This window comes from Microplitis demolitor, chromosome 4 (genome assembly GCF_026212275.2).
Source record: "Microplitis demolitor isolate Queensland-Clemson2020A chromosome 4, iyMicDemo2.1a, whole genome shotgun sequence".
Taxonomy (NCBI): domain Eukaryota; kingdom Metazoa; phylum Arthropoda; class Insecta; order Hymenoptera; family Braconidae; genus Microplitis; species Microplitis demolitor.
In genome coordinates this window covers 24,080,166-24,091,010 of record NC_068548.1, presented here as the reverse complement: position 1 = coordinate 24,091,010, position 10,845 = coordinate 24,080,166, and the positions used below count along the sequence as shown (strand labels likewise).

At 34.6% G+C, this 10,845-nt stretch overlaps 2 protein-coding genes across 2 annotated transcripts; one reads left to right on the top strand and one right to left on the bottom strand.

The window, feature by feature from the left end:
• Nucleotides 1–478: 478 nt before the first annotated feature.
• Nucleotides 479–4,808, bottom strand: LOC103578767 (organic solute transporter subunit alpha). Its single transcript, XM_008559939.1, has 6 exons — nucleotides 4,706–4,808; nucleotides 4,084–4,279; nucleotides 2,651–2,879; nucleotides 2,379–2,535; nucleotides 1,927–2,067; nucleotides 479–1,626 (listed from the first exon to the last, which is right to left on the bottom strand). The coding sequence occupies exons 1-6, from the start codon at nucleotides 4,806–4,808 to the stop codon at nucleotides 1,394–1,396; spliced, it is 1,059 nt and encodes a 352-aa protein (XP_008558161.1). The 3' UTR covers nucleotides 479–1,393.
• Nucleotides 4,809–5,747: 939 nt separating this feature from the next.
• LOC103578766 (mucin-5AC) lies at nucleotides 5,748–9,778 on the top strand. Its single transcript, XM_008559937.2, has 3 exons — nucleotides 5,748–5,816; nucleotides 6,561–8,652; nucleotides 9,270–9,778. Exons 1-3 carry the CDS (start codon nucleotides 5,814–5,816, stop codon nucleotides 9,698–9,700), a joined length of 2,526 nt encoding a protein of 841 aa, XP_008558159.1. The 5' UTR covers nucleotides 5,748–5,813; the 3' UTR covers nucleotides 9,701–9,778.
• Nucleotides 9,779–10,845: the final 1,067 nt, after the last annotated feature.

Sequence of the window (10,845 nt, the reverse complement as noted above, 5' to 3'; positions counted from 1 at the left end):
ACCTCTATACCATATCCCATCTCATACTCAATGGATCCGAATAATAACAACCATCAGATCTACGAGGGGATTTAATCTACAGTAAGTTGTGTTGATTTTTTGACTTAGCATCATTCGGCTGAAAGTATGCTGCTTGCCTGCCTGCCAGCCTGCCTACCACCCAGTGGATGCTGCATCCATCTTCCCTCCAGCTCAAACAGATTCAGCTTACGTCATTCGGTCTTTTATCATCACCAAGACTATGTGTATACGTCGCGTTATTAGGATGTTTAGACCCACGGGCCTTTGTACGATCATCAGCATCCAGACATTCAAAAAAAGATATCAACCAAAAAAAATGTATCGTTTTGAGTCTTCAATGCTTCTTTTTCATATACATAAATAGTCAACGGAGAATTTTTTTCTCTGGGTCACTTTTTACTATAAATTAAAAATTAAAAAGCATAAATGGGTCAAATACTAGAGAATTTTTTAACAGTTTAACAATCTATTGTGTAAATTTATTGTTATTATAATTTCTTTGTTGGGTGGACTGAATAAATACAAGGCAACACAAGAGTACATTTGAGCAAAGGAATGGGCAGTGAGCCATCTACAATAAGGAAGCATATGTGATTCGTCAGCACACGTCATGATAATGCATTCCGATGTCTGTTTACACTTACCAAGTGTCTGGCACGTGGTCTTATAGCTTATATACGTTTATGTATTTTTACTTAAACTCGATACTCGGCGACTCCTCACTCATCGACTGCTTTTTTATTTCTTTTTATCTCATTTAAAAGTTTAACTAACTTGACACATGCCCCCTCGTCACCATTTTTATGAAAACATTAATGCTATACACATCTTACATATATTTAAAAACATTAAAGGCTATATATAAACAGTACACTGTTCAACTTAAGTTAGCTTAGATATAAAAAAAAAAATATTCTATATTACAATAAATTTTGTAGTTGGAAAAAAAAACAACAGTTGTGTCAACGCATACCTTTCAATGGGTTGAAAAACTGTTGTTACGTTAATCCAGTCCAGGTACACAAATTTTAAAATAAATTAGGAATGCGAGCCACGTGTCATCTAGCACTCTTATATCTCCTGTCACGTTATATTATTTTTTACTGGATGGCGGGTGACAATATCTCGATATCCAATTTGTCATGCCGATCGTGATCTTTTTAAATTCCAAAAATCTAAATTATATGTATATAATAAATAACGCGTTGTGAGTTGTGAGTATTTTTTGTATGCGAACGATGCGAACCAAGTAGTCTAGGTTATAATTTAGCCGAAGACTTGAGCCGCATAATAATTATTTGGTTTGACAATTTTTTTTTAAAGATTTAGATCTTGATCTATCCTTTCTTCAAGGTCTTGGATTTATTTATTTTTATGCAACGTTTCTTGGGAGTTGTACGTGTTGATTATGGCCATTATGAGTGGTGTTGATTGTGGCCATTGGAGGCTTGTTCATCTGCGCCTGCAGATTGATTGTTGTAATTGTTTGGAGGGTTGGCTCGTTAACAGTTGTTGATTTAGTGACGCTCGTATGCTCTCCATACATGTAGGTTGCGACGTACCCAAGAAGCAACATCTCGATTAGCATCAGCGCGTTGTAGGTAACTGAAATTGAGAAGGTAACATGAGACTCGACATGAGCGATCCCATGGGTTTTGTGTAGCCTTAACCCTAGCGATTAACCCGGATCAGAGTCTCCATCATCACAGCCGCTCTTTCTTTGTCGAAAAAAAATAAAATAAAAAAATATTAATCTCGGCCTTTTGTTCGGTCTGTCGTCAACTCGACTCAATTTCTTGCTACTCAGTAATGAAAATTTTTCATATTTATTATTACTATTTTTTTTTTTCTCTCGATTGTTGCCATAAACTATATGTTTAAAGTTATAGCAGGAAGGGTACTCACAATTTGCATACATCTGCGGTGTGATCGGCGGATTGCAGGGGAAGAGTCCAGTGGCTGGTAACAATTTAATAATAGACGCCTGGAGTTTTGAGAAAAAAAGTACTAGTTGTGTAACAAGAGCCTTCAACTGAAGCTTTGCCTCTGTGGACAAACAAAAATAATTTTATTTTTATTTTTTTATTTATCATTGTTATTCTTGAGCTCGGGTCTGGCCCTGCAAAAGGACGAGACTCGATATAACTTTTTATTTCGAGTACAAAAGAATTTCAGTTGTCAGGATCTACTGAGTGATAATTGAATGACACCTGTGTCAATACATTGACTTGTATAAATTTAAAAAAGCCCGGGTCTTATAAAAATATATATTTTTTTATTTTATATTGTTAATACAAGCATGCACTACCGTAAAATGTAAACATTTGTTTTATTCAGTTATATTCAGTTTGATTCACCTGGGTTCACCTGTTTGAGACTCATCGCGGCAATATTGAGACCGTAGAGGGCGAGAAGGATGCTGGCGACGCAGAGCGGTTGGAAAAAAATGTTGTACGTGTTATAAATAATCGGATCTTCCATATACATTATTAAAAAAATTATGTATATCATTCCCTGGAAGTGGTTATTTAGCATATTTAATATTAAATTATTCGGTATAATATTAGACTAATATAATTGTATAACTATAGTTGGTGGATAGAACCTGTATAATTATAATTATAGTAACCTGGACAATGGGGAATTGAAGGATGATTATCCGAAGCCAAGACAAATTGGCGTCGTTGAACTGGAGAATGGGGAATGGCAGACATGGCCAGCAACAGCACGGTCCAACTTTCAATACCATTGGGGTCTCGCGAACTTTTCTCCGGCCAACTTCGGTGATGAGCAAATACACCCGATACATTGATATTGTCAGCGCCATCTGAGTAATTGCCTCCGACAGTAATTGAGTTCTGAAAGTAGCAAAGAGTTTATTACTTTTCTTTTTAATTTATCGTGAATTAAAAATTTTTATTTTTATCTAATTGTATAAGTATGTCAGGTAAGGGCAAGACCCGAGGAAGCTAAATTTAAGTTACTGGTGCATGGGCTTTATATGTATATCCTTAAACTTAATCAAGATAGGAATCAGTATATGGGGCTGGGTTGCTACAAAAACTCCTTCCACAACATTAAAACTTTTAAAAGATATATTCGAATCGATTATTTTCGGTGGAATTGTTTAACAAAAAACTCACAGATGCACCCAAGAGATTCGATCTGCTTACACATATAATGAAGTAGTTTCGCGGAGGTAACCCCGTCTAGAAGGGAAGCTTGACATTTTTTTTCATGAAACCGGTTCAACGTAATAGAGACACTGCCGACAATTACATATATATACCTGGATCTCAAGTTTGTTCATTTTTCTAAATAAGGACACAGTCCGCTGGCATATAATCGTTAAGTACACTGTGGCTTTAGTAACAGCTTTTTTCATCAAAACTGCCGAATAAAAATTTGTCGAAAAAACTATAAAATATGAGATACTGCCGGACATAATTCAAATAATTGCTGTTACTTGTTTGACGTGTATTAATTTAAGTGGTTGACGTTAAAAAAAAAAAAAAAAAAAAAAAAAAAAAGGCGGGTGAGTGATAAATGAATGAAAGTGACAATAAAAAAGAACTGGAGATTAAGCGCAGAACAAGTTAGCAGCTGATAGGAAATGAATGTATTTGTCGATCGCAAGACTGATCTCCTCTAAGATGGAACGATCAATACGACGTTATCTAATCGGTAAGAAATGAGAACTTGACCGGATCGACGGAGTTGTGGAACGAGATCATTAGCCACTCAAAAACTCTTTATTTATTTATTTATTTATTTATTTTTTTCCTCTCAATATACGTGTCCCTGTCGTTCATTAAAAGTCATCTCTAATGAGCCTGGGATATGTCTTCAGCCTACAGCTCAACGAACAATATAACATTTTCTAAATGTCTATTATCAGAAAATATAATCTTTATCTGATAAGTTTAATTAGGAACTGCGTGTTTCAGATAATTTCATAAATATATATGATTTATTATTTATGTTACTGAGTATGTGGTTGTACTGTATTTGCTATAAAATAATAAATAATTTAGTGAAAGTATAATAAGGATTAAAGTTTACCTTGGCATTGAAAGAGCAACAAGACTACAGAAGCTGGCTATAGGATAAAGCCATATGATCATAAAGCAATTCCTCTTGTATATTTTTGATTCTGCTTGAAGAAATATTTGGTAAGAAGCGTGTGATGTTAATGAGACTGTAGCTATTGTCAGTATGGACCCAATGGTTATGAAAAGAGTGCCAAATGTTCCTAGTCCTGAAAGTCCAGATAATGATTGGGTTTGCAAAAATAACAGCCAACATTTAAGAAATAACCATCAGCAGCTGCTTGATACCTCAAGTCATATAGACTAATAAGTAGAGTTGCTTTTACTTTTTACTTTTTTTATTTTTTCTTTCTTTCTTTTTTTAGTTTCTGCGAATAATCGGCACAAGGAAAATATAATGGAGACCAAGCACGCGTTTCGACACGTAATCGTTCATGTGAGAGTTAAACTTTCACTACGCTACACATATACTCGTACTTGTACATGTAACACGATTTTATTTTTAAAATAAATAATTTAATATTTAATGTTTTATTTAAATTGTTTATAATCTATTATGGATAATATATAAGTTAATTATAGTTAAAGTAATTTTAAATTGTTTGTTTGTATGTTTGAAATTATTAAAAACTTACGGTCCAGATACTCGGATGTTGGAGGCACCGAATTTCGGTCGCACGACAGGTTCAAGAAATCGTAGATCGGAGTATCTTCTGGCACACTCAAATATTCCTCCATTTTTTTTTTTTTTTTTTTAATATTTTTAAACTTTTTATTGAGAAAATTACGGTTGTTGTCAAAAGAGAGTTACTGATACTACAGGTACTACAAAAAGAACCGAGTCCAAAGTAGTGAACAGCTAAAGTGAGAGTTTCTTCCCCACTTTAACGTTCTGTCTATTACATAAAATATAATGTTTTATTTATTTAATGATTTTAAAGAATATAAAGTCGCAATTAATTTAAAAAATAGGCATTTTTTAAAATATTAATCTACATCTTGTCTACTATTTACTTAAATAATCGGATGACAAACAAATTAGATTTTTTGTTTTGTTATCTTTTTGAGTAATGATCGAGACAGAAAAAAATCTAATCAATTATTTATAGCATTGATTACTTACTTATACTTTTTGAATTCATATAAAACAATAAATCACTGGAAAGTTTTTCTTTAGCTGGTTCCTACATGTTCAACGGCCGGCTCACAGTTTCGTATCGCTGGTTGTTAAGCTGACGACCAAAAAAACTTATTTTTTGACGGATGGAATAATAATTTGTTATTTTTCTGACATATTTGAAAATATTTAATGAGCTTGCAAAAGAAAATAAAATTAATGCAGTAAAAGTATATAAAATGAAATTAAATTGAGAATTCAATAAATCAATAGATCTTGAAGGTCACACGTATACATGACCCGATTTCCTCTAGGTTCTAACGATGGCACAAACTTTCCATTTTACTGAAGCTTAAAAAAATTAAAACGCGACATTGAAAACAAGAAAGTGAACTTGGGAATTTAAGATTCACATACGTTGTAGATTATGGCAATTGTACAGTACGGAGAAGACTAAATGTTAATGATAGGCTGATGACTCTGATCAAATTGATAGTGGAGGGTATAAAGTATAAATACTTTGTACAGAGGGAGAATCACGACTTGGTAAGATAGAGAGAGTTTGAAAGTAGGCCTCAGTCGTACAGTCAGTTGTTGACTACTTCTCCAGACGATTGGACAGAGCAATGGTGAGTTTCAAATAATTAAATATACAAAAAAATATACATTTATTAAATAAAAAATAATTAATACCGTTTAAATAAATAAACTATTTGATTTACTTAAATCTTTAATGCTGCCTGAATTTTTTTTTTAATTTGTAAACGAATGACCAAGAGTTCGAAGCTTTTTCGTTCTTAAATTTAAAATTAAAAAGACCGGTGAAATCAATTATTTATTAGCATAAATTTATTAAGTATATCGCGTATTAATATATTAATATTGAAATAAAAAGAGAAAAAAAAAGCAATAAAGCATAAATGTCATTAGTGTGTTAAGTGCGTGCATAACAATCTCATGCAGTGGTCGGCATTGCGTTGGACTTTCTCGATCGGTCACGCTAGTCAAGGACCGCTTAATGTTCACTCACCTCATATCTGAATATCTGAATATTTAATACTAAATCGTTATTACGTATATTAATTTTTTGCTTTTATTTATACATAATAATAACATGAGATTATTGTGAAATGCGGTCAGATCTTCATTAACTTAGTTAAAAAAAAAAAAAAAAAAAAAAAAAAAATGTCGTCATTACTCAGTTGTCGGGTTAATTGTATGAATAAAAATTTTACAAAAAATTTATATTTCTGGAATGAAAAGGCAAAGTTTAATCAACGTTTTAGGTCACGAGTTTTTTAGGACATGTGGATCTTGCTGTCTGAGAATATATATGTATATATATGTTGTCATTAAATAATTTTTTATTACAGATATTACTAATGATTTTGATAAGCGTTTTCGGCCTAGTCCGATGCCTGGACCAACTGCCGACAACGTTTGAGATCGAGTCATCGATCAACCGGACTATTGAACAAGTAGAGCGGATGATAGATCAAAACTCGAAGCTGCCAAAATTATCACGAAAACAGATTGTTGATATTCTTTTCAATATAACAACCCATGACATTGAGTCGATGGAGGAATCAGTGAGAAAAGCGAGATCGGATTATCAACGTGCATTGATGGTCGTGTTGCCGTACAATTCGAAAGACGCTAAAAATGAAGACATAAAAGATTTGTACACAAAACCACCTATGGTTCAAGTGATTCCAGATTCTGGGAGTATGTTACCGTTTTCGTCAATTCATGAAGAGTCTCCTGGATCAGATCCGGTTTTTGACAATTTTATCAATACTAGGTATGTCGAGGAGATAAATAACGAATTTGGAAGTATGCAAGAGGGTCATGGGAAAGCTGATTCAGAACCGGAGAGATTCAGTTTGATTTCAAACTGGGATATTCCAGCAAGTAAACTGAGTGAATCAGAGAAAATGAATAAATCTTCAAATGGGAAGCAGAAACTGGATATTGTTTATAGCACAGGCGGAACTGAGAAGCCTACCACAATAATGTTTAAGACAACATCTGAACCAATAAGTTCTTTTAGACCGACGATGCCGACAACAAAGTCAACAGTTAATGTCCTGACATCAGATCAATGGAAATATTTCGCGCCTCCGGTTACACCTAAAGCTACAACTACTTCTACTACGACTACAACAACAACAACAACAACAACAACTACGACCACACAGAGACCTACGACGACAACCACAAAACAGCCACCGGTAATTACTACCAATGAATCTCATAAAATTTGGAATTGGAGTAAACCTGAACCTTTTCTTCCAACAGTACTGTCATCAAGTTTAACGGATGGACAAGTACCATCGGCAGTACCTCCATTTAAAAAATTACCGCAGACAACAGTAAAGCCGGAAATAGTAACTTTTGATATGATGGATTACGAAATGATGAACGACGAACCACAACCGATGGTATTTGTCACGCCAATGTCATCGACATCAACATTGAAGAATAAAAAAAAATTCAGTGCTTCATTTTCTACCGAGATGGAAGATGATTCTGAAGCCAAGACTCCAGTACCCATGAGAAAAGAAGTAATGACGCTATTAAAGTCAATTGGATTGGATGCAAGTGAAACTAAATCAAATAAAGTAGAAAATTCTAATTTAGCGTCAGGACAAGGAATTTTTTCAACCAATTTCGAGATTCCAGAGTCTGATAACATTTTACCGAGCCATATGTCTGCGTTGTCATCCACCGGAGTAGATTTACCCTCGATAACTAGCCAGAATACCTTTGAAGAGACTCCAAAGGACGTACGACAAGGATTTAACAATTTAACGCCAGATGTGCAGTGGCTATTTCAGCGATTTGGTCTCGAGGTTTTGAAAGAACCCGAGAAACCACTGACTACGACCACCAAGATCCCGGTTCTTTCAACATTTCGCAGTTGGAATAATTTCAAACCACTTCCCACGTCTCATGTGCAGGATGAGTCAATGCGAGATTTCCTCGCAAAATTTGGCCTCGGAGTCGACAATCGAAATCGCAAGTCAATGAAATTCGATAAAACTCTTGAAACCAGCACCTCTTCCGTCATAGAAGCCGTTCCCGATAACATGAGAGGTATTCTTGCCAACATAGGACTCATCGAACGCAAGTACGTGCCCGAGAAAGTAAAAGTATCCGCCAGAAGTAACTCCGACATTTCATCATCTAAATTACACATTTTCAAGCCTCACGAGATTCAATTAAATGACCAACGGCAGAAAATAAAGATAAATCAACTTTTAGACACCGTTAGATTGGCTCAAGAAGGCAAAGCTCAGGTTTCAGATGTTCGTAAAGCCGCGAACGAGCTTTTAGAAACTTCTAAAACTCTCAAGGAAGGTCCAGATCCACTCAATTTGGAAGAACTCATGCGTATGTACAGCAATGACGTCAGAAATGAGGTCAAGAGGCAAAACAATGACGAAAACTCCTCCAAGTCCGAAGGTAAATTATTTATTTATTTTATAGATCTATAGGTTTTAACGGGTTCTGAGATTACTGCCTGTACTTTTTTTAACATAAAAATTTTTTTTATTACAACTATTATTTGTTTAAAAAATTAACGTATACTGTAGTAACGTTTGACCGTTGGCACGTTTCTTCATCATCACTAAAACCCAACTGGTTTCAATATTTTATATTTTTTTTTTTTTTTTTTTTTTTTATACATATTTATTTGTCGAAATACTCTAGTAGTTAATAATGTATGCCTCATTGCATCATAGAGAGAACTTATATGAGCCATGTTAGACTACAATATTGCGAGTTAATGATTCGATAGAGCACATGTCAAGCGGGACTTGCATGCCCGTCAATTGCATGACAAGTGTCTGAAGAGTTAACAACATGCTCTCATGCTGTATTTTATAAAATAATAAAATAAAACGTCAGATGAATGAGGAAATAACGGTGATAACAACTACCGGTGGCGGTGATATAAATTGACGTAGCATTTAAATAAGAATATACAAACATAAATATATATAACTATGTAGTTTCGTTTTATTTGTTTTCATACGTGAAAGTCGTCTGACTACTTTTGAAAATACAATTGTTCATAGGAATTCCGGATACTAAAGAGGATTCAACTTCTGCGACGACTACTACTACCACCACCACCACCACTGAAATGACGACAGGTGCTCGTGGAACCAACTCATCAGAAATTCCTGTAGACTCTGAATTATCTGCAGACTCTGTTGGTACCTCCAGCGATTCGGAAACAAAGGTGGTAGATTCACAGACCACGACGACAACTCAACTGCCACCGCTGACCGAAACCTCAAACATCGACGACCTCGAAGATTCATTCGGAGGAGTAACAGAGTCTCCGGATCCTGCGTTACCAGCGCCGAGAAAAACCGGTCTCTACTTCCTTCTCGACTGGAACAGCTTCTTGGAAGTCGGTGAAGAAGACAAAGATAAAGTTAACTTGAGGTTCTCACCTAAGGTCGGAGACAGAACACAGTTTATACCTGTAGTAATACCCTAAGAACATTATTGTTATTAATAGAATTATCGTTGTATTTATATATTATTTTATTAAAATTTTATATTATAGATTTATATAAAAAAAAATAATGCCATTGAAAATAAATTTTTAAACCAAATTTGTGTGTCGATTATGGTCTGTTAACCTATGAACTGTTGGTTTATTGCAATAGAAATTAATTTTTGAAGACAAAAAGTAAACAACAGATGATTTTAAATCCATTCAGAAGCGATAGATCACCGGCAAAAAAAAGTTTGTAGGAATTCGACCCCTCAGAGGGCCACTTTTGAGCTGTAAACTGCTGTGAGATGCAGCCGTGGATCTGGGGCCATGTAAGAATTTAAATTAATTGATCCTTTCTTTTTTAACAAATTATCTTTCTGTATCCTTCACAATTAAATCACTTGCTCTTTATTTGACAGTACAGGCACTGACATCTATATCGAAATTTTGACTTGTGTACCTACTGCCGATTACTGTTTTACTTGAATATATATATATTCTATAAGATTTAAGCTCTCTATCGTCGGTTAGAAAGGAACGCTAGCGTTTCCATTCCACGTTTTTTAAAAGTTTCATTGCTCATCCCGATAACTATTTCTTTTTCTGTTCATCTTTGGGATATTCTTTGCAACTATAAATAAATCAATTATAATTCCATAGATATCTTTCAACAAATCTCGAAATAAATCTCTGATGTGTTTAATTTTTATAGAATTAGATTTTAGTGAGGAGAATCAGAATCAACAGATTGTCTATTTACAATTTTTATTAATTTGAATATTGTTACTTTAAAGTCCGTTAGACAGAACAACTTTTCTGTCAACCTTTTTAAAGGAAATTACGGTATCGTAAAACTTGTCATCAGCTCAATTCCAAAGTAGCATTTTAATTTTTAAGCAATGAAGCTAAAAAAAGGAATAAAAGCCGCTCTTGTAACCTCGTGCGTGCACACTGATTATTGCACCAGTAAATACAAGTTTTGTTCGATAAATCGAAACGTTTGCGTACAAGAGCTCACGAACGCGTCGCCTTAACGACGCAGACCGTCGGCTCGACGGACACGCGCAGACGGAGTCACAGAGTACAGAGACAAACCCGGTTTATCCACTCTCGGTTTTGCCTAGTTTGTGTGACGGCTTTTC